General features: G+C 47.0%; 1 protein-coding gene across 3 annotated transcripts in view; it reads left to right on the forward strand.

The window, feature by feature from the left end:
• Positions 1-23,032, forward strand: part of RNF24 (ring finger protein 24) — a 63,049-nt gene that overhangs the window by 26,777 nt on the left and 13,240 nt on the right. The window contains exons 2-5 of one of the 3 annotated variants that reach the window (XM_090035075.1): positions 2,141-2,222; positions 6,923-7,072; positions 18,216-18,258; positions 20,611-20,652. In XM_090035075.1, coding sequence (XP_089891201.1) covers positions 6,930-7,072; positions 18,216-18,258; positions 20,611-20,652 — 228 coding nt within the window. In that variant the 5' untranslated portion in view covers positions 2,141-2,222; positions 6,923-6,929. Of the gene's footprint in view, positions 1-2,140; positions 2,223-6,481; positions 6,656-6,922; positions 7,073-18,215; positions 18,259-20,610; positions 20,653-23,032 lie in introns of those variants that run through there. The other 2 variants (XM_090035077.1, XM_090035076.1) reach the window with 2 other exon arrangements.

The raw sequence follows: 23,032 nt of genomic DNA on the forward strand, positions 1-23,032 counted from the left end.
GCACAGAATGGGAGCCAGCGGGTGCAGTGTATTGCCGCGGCAGTGCCGTCCACGTCCGTGTGTCACAATAGAGACTTGCCCCAAGAGTGCACCAAAAAGCAGCGTGTGACCTTTTCAGGCATGCGTGGACCGGGGCCCGGTTTCACCGTGGTGCTCCCGAGCGCTGTGCGAGGTGGCGTGGTCGTGCCCTGTTTTGCCGTTGGCTGTCCTGTGATGCCCCTCCTTTATTCTGGGAGCACCCCCCCTTTTGTCTCTGTTCAGAGTGAAGGCAGCCTAAACTGTCCTTCAGGCAACCTCTTTGGATTTTCTTGGGGAGATTCATACTTTTTTCCTCTTTGGTCTGTTCCTGTTAAAGATGTTCTCCCTTGGTATCACAGAACTTTTTGGTTGTGGGGGTTTTTTTTGGTGTTCCCCCCCACACACACCTTTGGCTGGCCTGTTTCCTGTGTCTGTGGACTTGCACTCGCCCGTACGTCCAAACACAAAACGATAGTGTCCTTCACTTAGAGATGTCCGCCAGCATAACCACTGCTAAGGCAAAGTGGAAGTTGGACTTTAAGAAGGGCTCAGTTGAATTCTATCCAAAAAGTTCCTGTTTATCAGTGGCCATTTCTATGTTTAAACTACTTGAAATCATAGAAAATGAGGGTTGAAGGGATCTCAGGAGGTCGCATCTAGTGCAACCCCCTGCTCCAAGCAGGACCAGCCCCAACTACATCATCCCAGCCAAGGCTTTGTCAAGCCTGGTCTTCAAAACCTCCAAGGATGGAGAGTCCACCACCTCTCTGGGTAACCCATGCCAGTGCGTCACCACCCGCCTCATGGAGAATTTCTCCTAATATCCACCCTCACTTCCCTTGCTTCCTTTATATACTCGAGGATGGGATTTTGGAAGGCATTGCCAGTGGTGCCCTTCTCCCATAACTGTGCGCACACGCAAGCACCTTCAAGCACGATGGGATAGCTGGCCTTGCTGGTTTTCATTAAGTTCAACACTTGTCTCTCCAAGGAAGGATCTCTCTGGATTTTCCCCTGCTCTTCTCGAGCATACTTCGCGTCGTCATTACCCTCCCTAACGAGACGCCCACGGAGCCTCCTCCCTTCTGCTCTTGTTCTCGTCGTCTTTTCCGTCTTCAGAACTTCTTCTGGGCTCCGTGTCACAGACCCGAGCAGATCCATTGAGCATCCCAACTACAAACTATACTCTGTTTCCCCAGGGGCGCTTAGCCATGTCGGTCTGAAGTCGGGCGTAGCGGCACCTAAAGTAAGGCACGGGCTTTCATAGGCAGCAACCTACTCCATCAAATGCTAGGAGCAGACTGCCAGAAAGAAAGATTGTTATGTAGCTTTGCACATAAAATCTTTTTGTCTCTTCTCCTGAATAAGACAAATGCAAATCGGGCTGTGCTCCATCTAACCGGGAAGGAAAGTGGAAGGTGCAGTTGGGAAACGAGTTGAAAGGCTGTATGAATAGGGACAGCAGAAAGGGGCATTTCTCTTCTGAAAGTGCTGATACGTTCCCGTTTTTTTGGCTGCTGCTTCGGCAGATCTGAACTAGATTAGAATACCATTCAAAAGAAAGCTCAGCTGTTCAAAAGCAGGCCGTTCTTGTAAAAAGCTCTCCAAGTTAATTGTTTCCTTAATCTCTTGGAGACTTTTTCAGTCCAACCCTGGTTTTTTTTTCCCCTGCTGCTTTCATTTCTCTCATTTGAGTTATGGGACAGAAGCTGGGGGAGAAGAGAGTTGTTTCACCCTGGTGTGGCGAGTTCAATTTTAGTGGCTGAATGAAGTTTCGACTGTAAAAAGCATTTCTCTCCTTAGCCGTAGAAGAGGTACATTGCCCTGCAAGCAGTAGCGCGATGTCACAATGTGTCCAGACACTGATGTGGAGGCAAGGTACTATGAGGATGGGCATTGCTCAGAAACAGGGAGCAGACATGGGAGACTGGGAAGACTTTGGTCCTGGGGCTGCCTTCGGTCCATGGCCTTTCGCCTGACTGAGACTGCTAACAGGATTGATGGTTAGGGTTGCGGCAGCAGAGGTTGAGGGCCGCCGTGATGCTTCTGCTGGACCAAGAGCAATGTCCACAATTTCTTCAATTGATTAAGTCCTTCCATGCAATATTTCCTGTTTCTCTAGGAACTGGAGGATTTGCAGCATCTAATAGAGAGAACTTAGATCGTCAAGCCCAGCTCCCTTAGAGACAGCCTGCAAAAACTGAGTAAGTCCAGCACCCTTTTTAATGCTTAACTGTTTACCCTTCTTTTGTTGTTTTTAAGTTGAGTAATTCCAGTTTATCTGTTGCATTAGAAATTTAGGTCTCGTCTAGACTGAAAGACACTAGTGCAGTAGCGCTCAGCTTCATTAAACTCAGGGCCCTGCCAGCGTTTTGGCTTGCTTTTTGACTATGCACAAATACTAGAGCAAGAACGCTAGGCCACATCTGGAGTCCTGTGTCCAGTTGTGGGCCCCCCACTGCAGAAAGGATGTGGGCACGTTGGAGAGAGTCCAGCAGAGGGCAGCAAAAATGGTTGGGGGCTGGGGGACAGGACTGGTGAGGGGAGGCTGAGGGACCTGAGCTGATTGAGTCTGCAGAAGAGCAGACCGAGGGGGATTGAAAGAAGCCTTCACCTCCCTGCAGGGAGGTCCATAGAGGCTGGAGCTGGGCTGGTCTCAGTGGGGGCAGACAACAGGACAAGGAGCAATGGGCTCAAGCTGCAGCAAGGGAAGTCGAGGTTTGATATTAGGAAAAACTTTCTCACTGGGAGTGTGGTGAAGCACTGGAACAGGTTATCGAGAGTGGTTGTGGACTCTTCATCCTTGGAGGTTTTTTGAGGCCCAGCTCAACAAAGCCTTGGCTGAGATGATGTAGTTGGGGCTCATCCTGGTTTGAGCAAGGGGTTGGACCAGACGACCCTCTTCCAACCCTAATTTTCTATGATTCTTCTGTTGCGGAGACCTTAAAGACCACAACAGAGCAAAATGTTTTCGATCCTCGGGATTCCTATTTGAAGTTTCTGAGTATATCTTGCAAATCCCACGTAGGTGTTTGCACACAACCATGCTAACAGTGCATAGTACCCTTAAAAGGATCTCACCACACCCTGGTTGAGAATCACTGCCCTGCTGACTGGCGTGAAGTTGTGAGATAAAGTTGCACTCTCCTGAATAAGGCAGGGATTTCTATGGTGTCTTTCATTAGACCCTCTGTAGTTAGGAGAGCAGTTGGACAAGTGCTCTTCCTCGGATCTAAGGAAGAAGTAGACTAAGCTGAGCCAAATCACCAAGAAATATTTATTTCTGGTTTGTATATAATCTCTGACAACAGAGTGGAAAATTATTCCTAATGCTTCCCCCCCCATGTGATATTTTTTTTATATATATATATAAAAAAATTTATTTATTTTTTAAATTTCACCTGGTAGAAAGTAGAAGTCTGTGTTCATTCTTTTTTCACATTTCCTTACTAGGATGCAATGGGTGATGGAAGCAATATTTCTTTCTCAATTGTACTGAAAGGTAAAGGTAGATGGGGAAGTCAGTATATGGGAAGCTTCCAGGGTAGGTGCTTCAATGTGTGGTCTATAACCCCACCGCTTATTTTAAGAGCAGAGGAGGAGACACTGCATTCCTCCAAGCTCCTTGCTGAGCAAGGGGAGGAAATCTGAATTACCAGCGTTGTTGTGTTGACTTTTCACAACCAAAACAAGCAGTTGTCATTAAGACCCTGCTTAACTTGATACAAGCAGGGAAACTTGGAAGAAAACTGAAGCCCTCCCTGTCCATAGCTGCGATAAGGCATATGCACACGCTGCACTGGCACGGCTCCAAGCAACATGTGCGGTACTTGGTTTTTTCCTGTCCTTGGATCACGGGGCAGGTTTGAACTGGCATGCTGACCTCAGCCTGAAACTTCCTTTCTTTGGAGCGTCCCCACCTGCGTGGACTCTCATGGGGATCCAGTTGCAGTACGGCTCCACGTTTACACCATTTGGTCCCGATTAGGCTTCTTGTTAAAAGTCCCTGAACTATGCTTCCCTTTGTCCGAGCAAAGCTACTATAGCAGACGCACCTCTTTCATCGAGCTACGCAGCGAGGCTATTAATCGTGCCTCGTTTAGGGAAGAAAGCATGCGTTTTATATTTCAAGTGGCAAGTTTGAGTTGGCTAAGCCCCTATCAGAGTGGCAAGGCCTCAGAGAAGATTGTGCTGTAACTAAAGGCACCGGTGGGGCGTGTACGCATTTTTTGAGCCTGAAGTTATTGTGGCATTTCCACTTGGCTTGGAGGCTCTCCTGATTTAGATAGCCTGGTTTCTGAGGACTTTCATTCTGCCAGAAACAATGACGAGAACAGCCTGCAAACCCTGACGTCTGTGCGAAAGGGCCCGTGCAACACTGCTGCAATGCAGGGGATGATTTAAAGGAACCCAGGGAAGGGGGCAAAATGCAAGGTCATTAGCGAAGGCAAGCGAACCCGGCTGGAAAGCAGCCTGCATCCCAAAAGAGCCGGGCGGGCGCCGTGGAAGGGCCGTTGGATTCGAACGAAATTCCAAACCGATCTAAACCGCAGCGGGGCTGGACCAGACCGGCGAATGCCGGAGCAGAAACAAGTGGCGATTGCCTTTGCACTCGTGTTTTTCTTATTTGCCACAGATTCTAAGCTTTATTGTAGTCTTGGGCCCCCACCTACTTCATCACTGCTATCGAGAGAGAGACACACGCGTGCTTTCAAACCTGGTCCTGTACCCCGAGAGCCTTCGGCATAAATGCCCCGTAGGGAGCAGCAGCTCGGAGGCAAGGGGGAGTCGAGAGGCCAGTGAAATCGGCTGAGGAAGGTTTCCCGCAGGTGGGTTTGGGTGGGGAAAGGGGATGTGGGAAGGAAGAAGCTTTTCAAGGAGGGTGGAAGTAGCTAGACACTGACCCCAAGAAGTCCCCAGGAGCCTCGAGACTTCTCTGCCAGCATAAATATGGCACGCTTTGTCCTGGGTTTTTCTTGCCCTTCAGCAAACGCCTCCATCTGCCTCTTTCAACATCAGTTCTCTCTTTGCCTGCTTTTATAGCATAGGTCGGGTCCACACAAAGAGCCCCAGGAACTGGGGCAAAATGCTCCTGGTTCGGATACAGTTTATAGCAGCAAAACCAGGCTTGTCCCATGCTAGCCGACTTCAGCACCAGCCCAAAAAGAAGTGAGCCTCACTTGTAAGAGCCCAGCTTTGGAGGGGTATACATCAGGGGCTTTTGCTGGCAGGGAAACATTTCTCTTCCCAGTCCTAGCCAATGGAGCTACGTCAGCGGAGGTCTGTAGAGCGGACCCGGTCCCAGAATCACCGACCCATTAAACTTTTCTCAACTGACTTGTGTGCCTGTATATAACACTTGGTTTTGCAGTATCAACGGTGTACACAGGCCACGGTGTTCAGGAATGAGCACAGACCAAGGAAGCTCCTTTTAAAAACTCCCAGCCTGTCTGAGATCAGCTTTTGCATTTGTAAGATCGTGGTCGTATTTAGTTGCTTTGTGTTGTGAAGCTTAATCAAGCCTTGCGGGGTGAGCTCATGCACTTCCGGTTTGGGCAGATGAGTTTGTTGGAGAGCAAATTGGGTTCCTTCGCTTTTTGAGCTCTTGTAGCGCCTGGCCTCATACGGGCAAGCCAGGGCCGTAACATGCATTTTTTCCCTCCAGTTCTCAGACCTCTCTGAACATTGCCCGCAGTAGTGTCACACCGCGAACGACGGAGTTTTTCTGGAAACGTGAAGATGTTCATCCAGGTGTTACCGGATATAGTGTGCTTGCACTATATCCGTAATTTTTAGATCGATTGCTTTATATCCATTTAAAAGACTGCCTGTTACAGTTGCTGTAAACTGCTGCTGTCCCACGTGATGGATCACGAAGCTGTGATCATGGGAAGGATCGTATGGTAAATCTGTGATTCCAAGCAGCTATTCGTATGCTTGAATACTGTCCTCACTGGTGGAGGAGGAAATTTTTGATTTTGGTGCCTCCCTCCCTTCTCAAAGTCTCCTTCCTCTTTGTCTCACCCATTTAGACAGAAACGTGGGCAACCTCACTGAGCAACCAGGGAGAATCACCAAAGGTTTAGAGGGGGGCGTTCGTCTCGGAGCTGTCTTTAAACCAGGCAACCTGGTGCAGGCCCACGTGAACGCTCCCGTGCCCAAGCTGATCACACTTGTAATATTGTTCTCATCATGTCCGTGGAAATCTCCTCCCCAGAGCAGGCTTACTGTAACTGCAGCCTAGGAAACCACGCCTGTAACTAAAGGGAAATGTTATAATCATATAGGAACACTCCCGCTGCCCGAGCCAAGGCGAGGATCAGCCTGGGAGTTTATTTGAATGGTTCTGGACAGTCGTCAAGTCTTTGCAAGCTTGATGTGTTCAGAGGGGAATTTCCACTTGGAGGGGAGTTCGTCTCCAACTTCGGAAAGGAAAAAAAAACTCTTCCCGGTGCAAGCCCCACTCGCCGTTTCTCAGTTCGTTCAGCCTCCAGGTACAGAGAGTTCCTGGCCGCAACAGCACGGCTTGAACGTGCAGCTGTGGCATTTCAAGTGCTCGCTGCGAAGGGAGAGTGTGCATCTGTCTACTGCCCATCGCTCCTTCCCTGTTTGCTCTTCCAGGTTGTCCTCTGGGTTGGTAAGCCAAAACGGTAGCTCGTGGAAGGGAACCCGGTGGGGGAACAGATTGGCATACCCTGCCCTTCCTTATCATAGCAAAAAGGCAGAGGGCAACAGGATATTGCTGGGTCTGGGAGGGGACAGATATGGGGATAGGCCCTTGACTTTACTTTCCCATTCTGAAGCTTTCAGTTCATCCCTTCGAAAACCAGACCAGGAGAGGCCGAGAATTCACACCGTCGAGGTCGAGTCTCAAATCCACGTTTTCGGTTTTGTCTCTTTGCAGCCCATCCATGAGCTCAGATTTCCAGCACTACAGTTTCAGGATGCCGAACATCGGGTTCCAGAACCTGCCTCTCAATATATACATCGTGGTTTTCGGCACCGCCATCTTCGTCTTCATCCTTAGCTTACTCTTCTGTTGCTACTTAATCAGGTAAATGAACCGCCGTAGCCCCTTACCTGAAGTCACCCCGATTCTGTCCAGTCCTTACCCCGTGATGTGCTAAGCAGCTGGTGGGCATCACTCGGGAGAGGAGGCCACCAAATATCTCAGCAAGGAGATTTTTGTATTTTCCATGTCCGTGCCCTCTGAATAGCTTTCAAAGGAAATCCAACTCCACATTTTCAAGAGGAAAAAAGGATTCAGCGAGTTTGTCTAGACTTAACAAGCATCTATTTGCTATTTACTTAAACTGTGTTACAAATATAATGCAATATGTGCTATAATATAACAATTTAATTTATTACAAACGATACTAAAGCATCGTTTGAATTCTGCTGCCTGACTTCACAGCACTTCTTTTCAGTGAAGAATAGTGTACTTGGATTTTTACCATTTGAAATTATTGTAATACTCCCTTTAGGTAGCATAATTTGCTCAGTGACTTGAGTATTAGATTCTTACAGTCATATTAACCAGGTTAAATCATTCCAGAAAATGTAGAGCAAGAATACTTTATTTGGCGCTCTGGACAGATTTTCTTTAACTGTTCAGGAAAGCAACTACATTGCGCTGCTTTTAAAGAGGATTGAAAAGCACCAAAAAATGTGATTTCTTATATGATCTACTTTAAAAAAAAAACAAACAAAACCCTTGAAGTGAACGTGTTTTTGCTTGCTGCTTAACGTTTCAATGCATCTCTCTCTTTAATGAATAACTCCTGTACTGTGTGCTTAAGAAATGTTTGATACCTGCCTCATTTGCTCTTGTACACAAATTGCTCATTCAACAGCACAGTTTAGAGATTAATGATGCACACTTGACTTGTTAATCTGAACAGCAGTGAACATAGTCCGTAAAGGTTACTCTTATGTTTGTAAGCTTGATTATTAATAGTGAGGCAGAACTGTTTCTCCCAGATAAAAACACAAAACTTTGCAGGAAATAAAATACATGGGAAAGAAAAGGTGGTTCTGAGCACTTTGACCTGCAACTTTCTGTGTGATTCATGGCTGTGTCTGCCTCTCCGCAGTAGTCAGGAACAAAGAATTTCATTATGAGAGTTTCAGTTTATTGGCAGGAATTGTACTTCACCCCATGCATTGCTTAGTTATCTTCCTAACCTCCTGCTGAAGACCTCCATATACACAACTGTTCTGCATAAAAGCCTTTCCTACGTTACCCCTTTCTAGCATCTCTTACATTTTTTAAATACAGTTGACAGAGATTTGGGACCGTTATGTTTTCCCTCTCCCTCGCCACAAGACATCCATGCCTTCTCCCTCCCTCCATTTCTAAAGCACAGACAGTCTCTGTGTCTGTTGTCCAGGGTCACGCAGCAAGGAGCACTCTTCATTTCCTCTCAACCTTGTGTTTTAAATAGCAGTCTCAGTGGCATGGGCAAGATCAACAGCATTCAACACCCCGCGTAGGAAAGCCTGCTGGTTGTGCTGTTGCATGAAACACTCTTCTTTACAGTGAATGCTGGAGCTCTGTCGACACTGTTCACACCGGCTGGAGAGCAGCAAAAAGAGGGGCTGCTGTACTGAAGTTAGCACTTCTGTAGTGTGTGATACACTCTTAGTTTGTAACGCTAGAGTACAAGCGCTCCAAGCATCTGCTGAGCTCTGTCACCCCTGCCTTAAGCAAAACAAAGCCTTCGCAAATTTGCAGGCGACCGGAAGATTGGCAGACGTGACAAACGATGGTGAGGACCTAGCAGTCCTACAAAGTAGTCTAGTAAACTACTGCATTGTGATACAACCAATGCAAAAGACAAAAATTTAAGCCACTGCTGCAGGAACAGGGCAGGAGTCTTGATCCTGGAAACAGTGAGACTGATAAATTGTAGGGGTCACAGTGGACAAGCTGTGCGTAAGCTCCTAAGACTGTCCTGGGCCATAAAGGGCACGTAAGATCTTTGAATGTTTTAGCAGAGGAGCAGTGAGTAGGAGCAGGGACGTGATTCTTACCTCTGTGCGGCCTTGGTAAGACCAGTAATGGGATCCTGCATCCAGTTCTGGTGTCCACATTTTAAGAAAGATGGGGAAAATATGGAAGGGATGTAGACAAGAGCTGCATTAATGGTTAGAAGTCTGAGAGAGCTGCATTATAGTGAACAGCCTTAACCTAGAATGATTTTAGCTGATTAAAATAGATCACGAGGTGACTAAATTATAGATGAAGCACCATCACGAGAAGAAAACACTGGGTATGAATGCATTCTTAGTTCAGCAGAAATAACAAGGACCATGGACTAGAAGCTGAAGCCAGGCGCCTTCAACTTTAAAATCACAGTGAAGGTACTTTTACCACTGGAATAAATTGTGAAGAAATGGAGGAGTCTCTGTCTTTTGATATCCTACAATTAAGATCGAATGACTTTCTGGAAGCAAAGACAAAGATGTCAGGCACAGGACAGGAGCAGCTGGGAGAAATATAATGGCCTGTGATATGCAGGATCTCAAGCTAAGTGATCTGTTGGATGTGGCCCTGCTTAGACTGGAGTCTGACTCGCATCAAAACGGAGGGAGGCGCAGCCATTTACACGCTAGGCTTAAATGGCAGTTAAGGCCAATTAGCCTTGATTGTTCTGAGACAAAGCGTTTATTCAAATGTTGCACCGGTACTAAATGCAGGACATTGATCTTGGCTGTCTGTAAGGTCTGGATTTGGGGTGGCACAAAACTCCATGATGCGAATCAAACCAGTTGTCTTCTTTTACCTGGAGTCTCTAAAAAGCCTCTCCTCTTTCCATCAGAAGCTGCAGCTCCATCTGTTGTTCGCAAAATGCATGCAAGCCTGAGAAACCTTCTTTTGTTGGAGCAGTGTGTTTTAACTCGGATGTTGTATGTGATGCGATTCTGCAGCCGTGTAGATGGCCACCTAACTGTCCTTACTGGACTGGGCTGCACAATGGTCCTCCCAGCTGTCAGCTTGAGTCTAAACTAGGAACTCAGTCTCCAGTTTTAAGGCACGTAAAGGTCACCTGCAAAACGTGAACCGAGCGCAGCGGTGTCTCGAGAACAGAGCATTTGAAAGAAGCTCCTGAGAGAGATGTGCACTGTCCCTTCATCCTGACAGCACTTGAACCCAGATGTAATTCCTTAGACTGGGAATAGCTAACACAATGGCATTTAGCAGCACATCAAGTTAATATGCTTATTATCCATCACCATCAAATGCCGTCGCAGTAGGATACAGCGCAGTGGGGCAGCAAGGTGCTGTAAAGGTTTGCAGGGATGGGGAATAAGGAATTTCCTACTCCATAAATGTCTCCTTCCCCTCCTGCAGCTGCCTCAGGAATATTAGTCACGTTTTCCCCTGCTCAAAAGATGCATCTCTCCTGCCAAGCCAGAAGCCTGTACTGTCACTTCCTTTTTTAAGGAAAAAAAGCGTCCTCCTACATCATCTTCAGGTCCATGTGTGACCTTACCCAGCTGCCGTCATCTTCTGTTTTCCCCCCGACCTGTTCTGGGCTGAAATGTATTACAAAATGACACCTGGGTGCAATATAAAATAATTGAATTGTTAAATTCACGCTTGCAGCCAATGCAGCGTCGATTGGCCCAGATTGGGACAGAGCGGCCCTTGAGCAGCAAGTGCGGGGAAAGCTCGCGTGGGCAGAGCCGCACCATTCTTGGGGTCCAGCCACATAGCGTAGGCTTCCCCGCCTGCGCAAGGTCTTGCTTGTCCAGCACGATCCCTTGGGCCAGAACAGGCTGATGCAAAGTGTCCCATTATCTAACTCTCCACTGTCTTTGGGGCCCCACACAGCTGCAAATACTTTGCAACTAACAATTGGAGCTCATGACGCACATTTGCTTGGCTTTCGTTTCTAATATTCCAGTCCTTACCGGAGCATCATGCTGCTTCTGAGCATTGCTGGTTTTGGAGGCAGTAAAACATTATCCTGTGTAACTCGCTGAACTAATAAGTTCAAGTGAAGCTGCTGGAGAGAGAAAGGAGTAAAAACTAAAATATGTCAGAGGTGGTGCTGGCTGTTCCTACATCTGGATTGGGGGTTACTGGGTTACAAATGGGACTGCTTGGGGATACTGCTATAAGTAGCCTGTGTTTTCCAAGAGTTTCATTAGTTCAGTTATTCCTCACTCCTAAGACTCCCCAGTTTGCTCCATGAGAGCCAAAAGGTTTGCACTCAGACAGGTCCAAAACCAAAGTATATTGAGTTAGGCACTGAATTTATCTAAAAGACAAAAGGGGAGGGGGAGGACTGCAGAAAGGGCTGCAATGAAATGTGATGCTCTTTCACTTTTAAAAGGCATCAAAATCCAGAGCACTAAATTCCACCCTCAGAGCTGAGGCTGCCTATTTTATCCAGCCATTCTGGGGGGAACTTACTTTCAACCTTAGGAGGAAAAAAAAGGAATTAAATTTTGCAGCCACAGTTATTGAAGTCTTATCTCTGCTTTAACTTTCCAGGAAATTTAATTGAAGTAATTTCATTTTTATTTCATTCAGTGCCATAAAATGCAACTCAGAAGCATAGTAAAATTCACAGCATTAGATTCCCTTAAATATTTCAAAGGGGCACTTGTGTTTATTTAAAATAAATGTTTCAGCCTTCCTCCATAATTAGACTTTCCCCCTGTTGGTAGTAGGCTCATTACTGTGGCTGTCAGCTTTTGCTGAAATGTGTCATAAAATGGTAATGGTAACTTGGGGCACCTCTGCCCTAAAAACAGCTGTTCAAAGCACTGTTTATTCCCTTCAAATTTTAAACATGCTCAGATTTAACAAGTCATTCATTGTCAGTTTTGGAAAGCTAAAGATGCAGTATCTCTCTTGCTTTGTATTGTACAGACAAGCTACCATATTTCTTTGCATACAACGCACCACAGAACTGAACACACACCTAGATTTTGAACAGCAATGCAGAAAAAAAAAGATTTGGCTAAAGTTATGGCTGCTTAGAATGGGCAGAGCCTAATTTTCAGCTGACTTGCCCTTTCAGCTTTGGCTATGCAGAAAAGGAAGAGGAGGGGAGAGACCAGGCGCAGCTAGCAGACAGCAAAATTGCTCTAAGAAAGTGGAACATCAAAACCAGTATAAGGGGTGTAGGTTGCAGGACTGTGTTGGTCTAAGGACATAGGCAGATGAGAGTAAATTGGGTAAATCCGATATCTCTTATTAAACCAACTCAAATAGTTGGAAAAATTCTTAACAAGCTTTCAGCCACAAACACCCTTCGTCAGGCTAAGAAAGCGTTGCGCCCAAAAGCTGGCTAAGAAAGACCAGCATAAAGAAGAGGTGATAATTTAACCCTTTGACCCCAGTATTATTTCATGCCACGGTGGGGGGTCGGACTAGATGATCTACTCAGGTCCCTTCCGACCCTAGAAACTATGAAACTATAACACCTGTGGAGGGAAGAACAATGCCCTGTTAAATCACTTGACTCCCTCAGCTGTCTGAATAGTAATGCAACGGCTGCTACTCTCCTACTCAGAAAGCCAGCTTCCCCACTTAAGCGCTCCCCAATTGTAGCGGTGTAATGGCAGGAGGGGAAGATGCACATTGTATGCAAGAAACGATGGTATTTCTCTTACAACTGAAAAAATGACCTCACCCCTGTAACACTTGGGCAGTGACCTCGGGCTCCTTCTTGCACAGTGACTGTTGTTTGGTCCTGCACCACCAAGCCATACGTTTCTGGATGCGAGAATCGTGCAGTCAGCCCTGGGACCTTTTTATGCATGTTTATCTTTGCTTCTTCTTGATTGCAGAACAGTTTCTCACCCAACCCCATGGAGCAGTGTTAGAAATCAAGAAGGCGTCACGTTTGGTTTGTGGAGAGCTGCCTTTTTAATTAAAGACCACGCGCTTTTAGTAGCTCTGCCCAGTTGATTAGGCCAGTCCTTTAATTAATTCTCTTTAGATTATCCCATGCCTCAAGTGCAGCATGGTAGTTGTGTAGTCTCTGGCATAGGCAGCCTACCACTGAACCTGCAAGACCAAGACAGGTGAGTACAAGATTTGCTGAGAAGGAGAAACCATGGGGCTCTCAGTTCAGGAACTGGTTCAGGAACTGGTGCAACAAGGAAACAAGCAAATAACTGTAATCCATAGAGGCTAAAAGCAACTTGGGCCGGTGAGTCATTTTTAATAAAGAAGTATTGCAGGAGAACGTTTGGCTGCCCTGCCATAGCGGGCAGTAAATAGTAGAGCCATTGAGAACGTACAGTCAGAGATACTGCATCTTTAACCACTGCCCTTTTGCAAAATGTGAGACTTTGATGAGGTTTTTTCTTCTAGACTGTGCTGCCTGTTTTACAGATTTCTATCTATGAACTCGGCGAGGTTATGTGTACTAATAATGGAGGTAATTCTACAAAATGTTCTTTCCTCTGAATGTTGTTACTTTTAGTCGCTTGCTCACGTCGTTACCAAAATGCTTCTAATAGTAGCTGCAGCTCGAGAGAGTAACATTTCCCCAGAGAGATGCAGTATTCCCTTTTAAAAGAGAGAAGCCGTTGTGGAAGGGGCATAGAGTGGGTACAGTCAAGCTGCCAGGAAGGGCTGATTCGTTTTGTGCTCCCAGTCTCGCCAGGCTGAAGCTGGGCAGACAGCTCTATCCAGCTGTGTGCGATCTCTTCTCTAATGACACCATCTGTCAGCACTCACTTCTGCATCCCAGGCTCCTGGCCCAAGAAAATGCCTTTCTCCATGCTTGTAAGGGCTCTGATGCAGAGGGGAGGACGGCATTGGGCCTTGGTCTTGGGTTTGGTTGTAATTTTGCCCTTCCCCGTTTGCTCCAGCACATGCCTCGTTGCAGTAGCCCTAAAGACTTTCCTCCCCCTCCCCTGGCAGAGCATCCTGCTGAGCCTGTGCCAGCTCGACACCTAGGTGAGTGCTTTGGTGTCTGCTCTGCGCCTTGGGACCTCTGAGCCAGCCCAAGGAGAGGGGCCTCTGCTGCTTCATCATTTCCCTGAAGCATCTGGAAAGCAGCTGCATGGTTTTTCCCTCGTGCTCACAAAGAGCTCGCACTTGGAGTTGGCCTCCAGGGGAGAACCTGGGTTTGTCTCCCAGCAGGAAAGCCAAGGTTTCCCTGGAGAGTTTGTTTCCTTTCGGGTCTCCCTACAGACGACCAGTCTTATCCTGGTTTTCAGTGTCTATGTGACCTACACCTGTATGTGTTACACCTGCCATCACAGGGAAATAGCTTACTTTCCATGCATGTGGGTAGCATTGGCTTTACAGTTCCTGCCTATTGCAGTTTGACTTTCTTCTGGGGCATGCACCTGAGTGAGAGTGCTCATAGATGGTATCATTGGAGAACAGGGCTGTCCTGTCATTTGCAACTCTGATCGAGATCCACGCTCCTCATTGTTGGAGCCAAGTACAGTTTTGCCCCTTTGACTCTTGCTTCCTTGGGAGCTTTTGCTTGGAAGTGATGGGAAAGTCCTGGGGAGAGTAACTCAGGTTCAGGGGTCGGTGGATGGCAGGCCTGGTTCATGCTGGGCCAGGCTAATGTTGCACGTGAGGACCAAAAAAACCCACCTCTGCTAGCTCTGTCATCAGACTAGCAGGGAGCTGAGAAATGGGATGGAGAATCCCATCGCAATGTTTCCAAAGCAGAATGACAGGGCAGCGACCATCCCACCTTCAAATTGTTAGGGAGCCTGAAACGGATGATTTGGTTCAGAAGAAGCAGTCTGGCCTCTCTGCACACGCGTCCTAGTCGCGTGCTAAAAGCCCTGGGCCAGTTTCTTAACCTTCATAACCTTCCTCTTTGGATTTGTGCACAAATTACTAACTGTCATAACTTACATGAGAGGCTATTTCTGGCTGTAAAAGAACAAGCAGTGTCACCTGAAAGTTGATATCTGTAAAATGCTCTCCACCTTCGAGTGACCCACGTACGTGCCAGCGCTTATTGTGAAGGTGAGCAAAATGGGCTGGCGATAACCCTTCACTTAAAAATAGAATTGTAATCCAGGCTGTGGCGACTGCTGGCACCTGGTCCTGTCTTCAGGGTCCATGTTCTTTATGGAAATCATGACATGAGACCAGCTGGACCCACTCTTCCCTAATCTTAAAGGGAATAAGAAATGGTGCCTTCCCATCCCCAACTCAGGCTATTGTACACAAAGGCTGCTATTAAAAGTTAGAATCATAGACTCACAGACAAGGAGGGTGAGAAGGGACCGCAGGAGGTCACATCTAATCCAACCCCCTGCTCCAAGCAGGACCAGCCCCATCTACATCATCCCAGCCAAGGCTTTGTCTACCCGGGTCTTTAAACACCTCCAAGGAGAGAGATTTCACAGCCTGTCTGGGTAACCTCCTCCAGTGCTTCACCGCCCTCCTAGTGAGAAAATTCTTCCTAATATCCAACCTCAGTGTCCCTTGCTGCAACTGGAGCCCATTGCTCCTTGTCCTGTCATCTGCCCCCACTGAGAACAGCCCAGTGCCATCCTCTTTGGACCCTCCCTGTAGGGAGGTGAAGGCTGCTGTTAAATCCCCTGTCTTCTCTTCTGCAGAGTAAATTAACCCAGTTCCCTTAGCCTCGCCCCACAAGTCATGTGCCCCGGCACCTGAAAACCATTTTCACTGCCCTCCACTGGACTGTCTCCAATGTGTTCACATCCTTTCTGTAGTGGGGGCCCCACAACTGGACACAGGACTCTATGTGGCCTTCCCAGGGCTGAATAGAGGGGAAGAATCACTGCCCTCGACCTGTACTGGCAACACACCCACCAATGCACCCCAGGATGCCATTAGCCTTCTTGGCATCAAGGGCACACTGCCGGCTCATCTTCAGCTTCTTGTCCACTGTCACCCCCAGGTCCTTTTCTGCAGAGCTGCTGCCCAGCCAGTCAGCTCCAGCTGTCCCAGTGCATGGGGTTGCTCCACCCTAAGTGCAGGACTTTGCACTTGTCCTTGTTGAACCTCATGAGGTTTCATTTGGTCCAATCCTCCAATTCGTCTAGATCACTCTGAATCTAGCCCACCCTCCAGCATATGTAGTACACCCCTCAGCTTGGTGTCATCTGCAAACTGGCTGAGGGTGCACACCATCCCATCTTCCAGGTCATTGATGAACATATTGTACAAAACCAGCTCCAGGACTGACCCCTGCGGCACCCCACTTGATACCGGCTGCCAACTAGACATTGAACCATTGATTACTACCCTCTGAGCCTGATGCTCCAGCCAGTTTTCTGTCTCCCTTACAGTCCATTCATCCATTTTTGTACTTCCTTAGCTTGCCTGCAAGAACGTTGTGGGAGACGGTATGAAAAACCTTGCTAAAATCAAGGTCCACCACCGTCCACTCGTCTCCCCGCATCCACAGAGCAGTCACAGTAGGCAATCAGGTTGGTCGGACATGACTTGCCCTTGGTGAATCCATGCAGACTGTTCCTAATTACCTTCTTTTTTTGCAAGATCAGCCAATAGTCTGTGAAATAAGCTAATGTTAAAGGCATAAAATGTACATTCATTGCAATTTTTGCCAAGCATGCTGATGCAATAAACTTTTTTATTATGACCATTGATCCTAAGCGATGTCTGGGGCCTTCGTTTCGTTCCAGATGCCGCAAGTGTGGCTTCCATTTGTGGCACTTTTTAACTTCTCTTTCTATTCACAAATTCCCTTCTCCCTACCATCCCCAGCTAGCATTTCTGGCTGCACAGGCATTTTTTAATGTTAATTCATCCATTCAGTCTCCACCTCTTGACTCAGTCCCAGAAAGTGATGTATGCAACAAAAATGTACTCTCCTAGCACTCTGAAAACTTGGGCAGTGTTCAAATAGTACCTCCTCTTGAGCGTGCGGGATGCCTATACGTGACTTAGGGTCCTGATCCTTATCTCTTCTAACACTGACCTTATACCAGATCTGAATGTGTTCCCATGGAGGAAGTCCCAGTTCAGTCCAGCATAGATGAGACTCATGCTGATAACTTGGAGCTCATTAGAGTCCGACTCCACAGATTAAACATAACCAACAAAAAAACAGATCATTTGTCTAGCAACCGCAATCACTTCATCTTCTGATGAACTAAGTAAATATAAATGAAATTTCAGTTTCCTGTCATTTTTGGCAGCTGATTATCTTTTCTTATTATTATATTCAGTTGCCTCTAATTGTACATCAAAGCTACAAAATCCCACACTGTTTCCCTTCCAGAGCATGTTTACTTTTCTCTTTAAAAGGGATACTTATCATTTGCAGGGGTTATTATTTATTTCTTTACTAGACAAACCACTTGCTTCGAGCACTTCTTGATGTTTGAGGTCAGAAAACTACCTTGCCAATATTAGATATAAAAAATGCAGCACGCAGTTGGCTTGAGGACAGTTTTTAATTACTGGTGCAGTGCAGTGGCCCAAAGGCAGAGGGAGAGGCTTTCCTTTTTATTTGGTTTCCTCTCCAAATTTGTTACGTTCGGGACAGAGCTGCCTTTCTTCCCTGTGTTCTCCTGGCTGAGAGCCTGGGGTTAATTATCAGGTTGGATATTGGAAAGCCCCTTCTAACCAGAGCAGATTACCTAGGGAAGATGTAAAAATGTGCATCGCTGAAAGTGTTTAAGGGCAGGTCAGACAAACACGTGCCTGGGCTGGTTTATGATCCAGCCTTGAGCCAGAGGGTTGGACTAGCTGATCTCCTGAGGCCCCATCCAGCCCTGTTTGCTGTGGTTCTCTGATTTCCCATCACCATAAAAAACAAAAAAAAAAGATGCAATGTCCCCCCTATCCGATATGAATCCTAGCAGCAGATGTGATAGGACAACATGCCTGTTCATTAGTTGCTAATTTTCTCCATTTATTCAGGTCAAGGGTTTGCTGAGCATCTGTTTAACAGCTCAGATCATGCCTGCACAGCAAACTGGACTGTTCAGAAAAGGTAGATTAGAGAAGGTCACCTTCAATGGGATGGCATGTATATCTCCAGCTATAATTTATATTAAATAGTATCTAAACTAACTCACTGGGACCTGGATACTGCATCACTGTGTGTCTTTTCTGCATTTTCCAATCAACAACAATCTGTTATTTGAAAAACCAGGGGGGAAGGCAAGTTTTTGTTGTCTCATCTAGGTATCGTGCTAATCCTGGTCTTCTTTGGCCCATCTTACTCATACTCATTCTTTTCTCTCTTGATTTCTAGGCTCAGACATCAGGCACACAAAGAGCTTTATGCCTACAAACAGGTGAGATAAGTAGTAATCTACTGGGTGTTTCCCCTGTGTTTGCAGATCAGTCTGAACAGAAACCATTAATTTGTTGTAGCGAGCATCACTTTAGGTTTCCACTAGGCTGATCCAGAGTTTGCTGTCTCTTACTGCATTCAGTGTAACCCTGTATGACCTGTGCTTAACTTTACTCATGTGAGTACTTTCATTGAAGTCAGTGAGTGCCAGGTACGTGGGTGTTGCAGAATTGAGATATTATTTTTATGCCCATATGTGTTGTCAGTCATTTCACAGCGACCTAGGATATTTTTTTTCTGATCGTTATGCCCTGTATAGCAAATGCTTTGTCGTAATGACAATGAAGGATGAAGATGGCTCAGCAGACAAAATAGTCATGCTTTATTGGAAGCTAATTTAAAAAAAAACAAACCTGTTTGTTTGAAGAGGAGCCACCCAATGTCTGAATATTTGACTGATCTCTACACCTTGAACCCAAGAGGTAGCCCAGGTCAAACAGTGTAGTGCTGGTTTTCAAAAAAAAAACAAAAAAAACCCCAAGAAAGTCTTTAACAAACAAGATTTTCTGCCCCCTTTGCTTTCTGAGAGTTAAGTTACTGCATAAAACTTCCAAAGCTTTCTCAAGTGGTGTTTAATGTGTTCATTTAAAATCTTGTATTTGCCCCATGATTACCTCTCTCGAGCAGGAATTGCCTGTTGATGGACTAACTGTCTGTGACGGGAGGTTGCACTGGGGGAATGGGAAGCCTGGGAGTATTTTCTCTGCTCGAGTCTGAGCCTAGGTCAGTCGCCGTCAGACGGGACTTGGCTTCAGTGACAGGAGATGCCCCAGCAATGTGGCCTGTGGTTCCCACCATTCGTTACAACGAGGAGGAGCAGTGCCTCCCCCACAGCAGCCAGAAAAAGGGCTGCCCTACCAGATCTAAGTTATGTTCCCATAAATTGTATATGGCTGGATTAGGTTACACTAAGCCTTGGGGCATTAAAGTAGTGAACTGAATTTAGAAGAGTGGATTTCTCTGTAGGGAACGGTTCCAAGTGTTCTTGGCAGATCAAACCACTTTTACCATTCCCCATGTACACACATTGCTGCCTGCTTTCAAATAACTACTGATGATAGCTTGGGTGCAGGATAATTTTAAATGCTCTGCTTCCTTCACTGTGTTTTATAATTTAATATCTCAATTTATAAGCCTAATGGGCCTTCCAGCCAAGTAATACCTGGTTAATAACGTTACAGTTCACAGCTCTTCCTTTGATTGCAATCCTTTTCCTGCAAGACAGTCAGAAGCGTGGAGGTAAAGTTGTCTCCTAAAACAGGACAATTGGGAAGAGAAGGAAATAGGTATCTATTTGAATTCATAAAGCAACCATTTGGATCTTTTTATCATCCTCGCATTACCAGTTTTATAATCAACCCAATAGCTGCCTTCCTGTCTCGTTTAGGCATGGACGCTAGAACAGGAAGCAGTTTACACTAGATGTGCCTAGTTTATTTAGGCAGGCTAGTTTCAGGACTTTGGTTTTTCCTTCTAGAGCTATTGGCTATCATTCACCTGAAAAGGATAGTGTTGAACACAAATACAACTTATTTAGGCAGTTTTGGCCCAATTTAAAAAAAAAAAAAAGTCAAAAGCATCAGGTTCAGGGGAAAGCATGGTTGAAAATTTTAGTTGCTTCCATAAAATATTTCTAACCCTGGGGGTGGGAGGGAATCAATGTTATAATACTTATTTCAGAATCAGTGGAGCTTTATTGGGTTTAACTACAAGCAAGGAGTCCTACGTGGAAGTGCATTGCAGTGCTCAGGGGCATGCATCAGCACACGTTTAAGAACATTTACTTCTGCTGCTAATAATGCTAAAGACTGCTGCTAATAAAGCACAAGACCTGTTCGCTGGATGTTTCAGGGTCCTATTTTGGCCCTGCCTGTTCTTTCAGCTTGCAAAATGGAAGTGGGATGGAGTGTTTTTCCTTTTGCACTCGTTAACCTGCTATGGCTTCCACTGGTGCCATCTCCTCCAGACTCCCACAGAAGACGTTCATTAATATTTGTCATCCTCATTACTTGTAAAAAGGCATCCATGCTCTTCCGTATTAAACCAGTGATATGTTAAAATGTCCCGCTTGGCTCAGTAACTGGAGCAATGCACGTAGCTGAACAAAGGAGATTTTCCCTGACAACTTTGAAGCCACTTTGAATTACCGCAGTTTAAAAAGCAAATGCAAAGGGAAATGTTTGCCTTCCCTCTGTTTTAAAGATTGCTACGAAGGACATAGTTGCTCTAATGAAGTGCAGTGAAGAGAAACGGGAAAAGGGTCCTGTCCTAACTCCTGTTCTCTGTCTTGCAGGTTATTCTAAAGGAAAAAGTAAAAGAGCTTAATCTGCACGAGGTAAGTGGATATTATCGGGCTGTGGTAACTCCTGCACCTGCACCGCAAAGTCTTTCCCTACAGCTCAGTCCTTTGCTGCATTATCCTGCGTAGGCTCCTGCCCTTCGGTTTTCTAGCAGCTGCTCAAGAGACTGCATGGGAGGGAGATGGAGAGAGTAAGAGTAGCCAGGACCTGCAGATCAGAGGATAAAATGAAAGCTAACGTTGGCTAGAGAACGCCCCGGAGCATAACTAGGTTGGAGAGAAGCACACACTGGGTTGTTCTGGGTCACATTCCTTGAAGCAAGCAGCTGAATTCAAGTGCTCCTTTCTGCCTTCTTATCAGAGCGGTATTTGGGAAGCCAAGTGGTATTTCTGAATGCCGGGGCAGGACAGGGTGTCCAAACCTAACACCTTGAAGTTGAAATAAATGGGCCTTGAGTATCTTATTGGAGGTGGGAGAGCGCAGCGTTGGCTTGAGTCTCAGGCTGGGCTCGGGGCTGCGTTTGAGCTCATAGTTTCATAGTAGTTAGAGGTCAGGAGGGACCTAAATAGATCATCTAGTCTGACCCCCCGCCACTGGCCGGAGCGCACACTGGGATCACACGACCCCGGACAGCTGTTCATCCAACCCCTTTGCTCCTACCCTGGGTAAATTCAAGGACCACTTCCCTAGGAAGTTGGCTCCAGATCCTAGCCACCCTAACAGTGAAATAGTGCCTCCTAATCTCTAACCTGACCCTATTCTCCAGCAGCTGCTGGCCATTGTTCCTCGTCACCCCAGGTGCTGCTGGGGGGAATAGGACCCTTCCTATTTCCTGCTGAGCTCGATGCTGGGAAACCCTAGGATGGTGGGGGAGCTGAGCGGCTCCTTGGCTGGTGCTGGAACGACCAGAGCTGGGCAAGATGTGAAATAGAAACCAGAGAGGAGGAGGAGGGCAGGAGCGGTAGCAATTAAACGATCAGCGGCATGTGGGGGAGCACGGGAGACTTGTATACGAGAAACGCCTGCCCCATTTAGCCAGGACCTCTGGGTGAAGTTCAGGGACTGGTGAGACAAACACCGTGGGCTGCTGCAGGGGGTTGAAGTGGCGGCTTGCGATGGAAAGAGAGCTGAATCGCACCGGATTTCTAGGAACAAGGGAGTTGTTTATAGACTCCCAGCCTCCCTGCCCATGTTGCCACACCGTCGTTACTGAGTAACCCGGTTTCCACCGTTAATGTGTTAAAATGTTACCGAGGGAGGATGAGTGCAGCCCAACGAGGCCATGCTCAGTTCCTGTCCCCACCTGAACCACGACACACATCCATTAGGGTTTAGGATGGCCAAAGTGCATCTCCCAGCCGCTCGGGGCTTTGGCCAGAATATTTACATGTAGCTCCCTGTGCAGCAGCTGTTGCGAAAGGCCAGCAGCCCGGCGTGCAGCCTCCCCGCAGCCGCCAGCTCCTGTTGTTGCCACATGCTAATAGGAGCGGAGGCAGCAAAGGAGCCCGGAGCAAAGCACAAACCACGGAGCATGGGGAAACAGCAACGGGCAGGAGGCAGCGTCACAGGCCTGACACAGCACAGCGTGATGCCAGGGTGCAATAGGGAATGGGGGCTGAGAGCGGGTGTGGGATGCTCATAGCACAACGTGCGTTTTGTGCAAACAAGAGCCCCCCACACCCAGGCCGGTCCCCACATACACAGATGTCATTGCTGTAGCATTTCCCCAGAAGTGTAGACACCATAATGGTTTGTTAATGAGCCCTCCGGATAGATGTTACAATTGCTTGTTATGGAAACCTCTGGAAGCCAGGCTCAGAAATGTTTCTGAACCAAGTTTTTTATTCTCTGCCACGATGGCTCTGATTTTTGATCATTCTGGATTCCCAGAAAGGCTGGGATTTGGGCAGCAGGTGGGGTCTGGCTGGGGGGATACATGTTTGGAGGCAGAAAAATGTGCCATGCAAGACGATTGAAAACTGTGGATAAAAGAGAAAGTCAAATGTCAGCCCTTCTAAGTTTTAAACAGCGTCCATGTAAAGGCGACTTCCGATTCAGTCCCGCTCTCAAGCTCAGTGGCACATTTCTGGTGCCTACCTTAGTTGAGCACAATGAACTCCAGAGATTTCATTTAAGAATAAAGAAATCCATCGAATCAACCCACTGCCCCCCAGCGTGGCAGAGATTCCCCTCCCCAAACCAGTAAAGCAGCTTGGCTTTCCTGAGCCTACAGATCAGAGAAGGGGACAGAGGCGTCGGGGTCATGGCAGCTGCACGTTGCAGTGCATAGGTTAGGACTGAAACATCACTGTTAGCTGCTCACTGCTGATCGCCGTAGCGAAAAGCACCGGGGACTTGGGGGGATTCTCCCATCCGTCAGTGCTCTGAGCCTTCCCCCAGTGCGCGGATGTACTA

The sequence above is a fragment of the Crocodylus siamensis genome, chromosome 2 (assembly GCF_052110815.1).
Source record: "Crocodylus siamensis isolate JL-2025a chromosome 2, ASM5211081v1, whole genome shotgun sequence".
Classification (NCBI taxonomy): domain Eukaryota; kingdom Metazoa; phylum Chordata; order Crocodylia; family Crocodylidae; genus Crocodylus; species Crocodylus siamensis.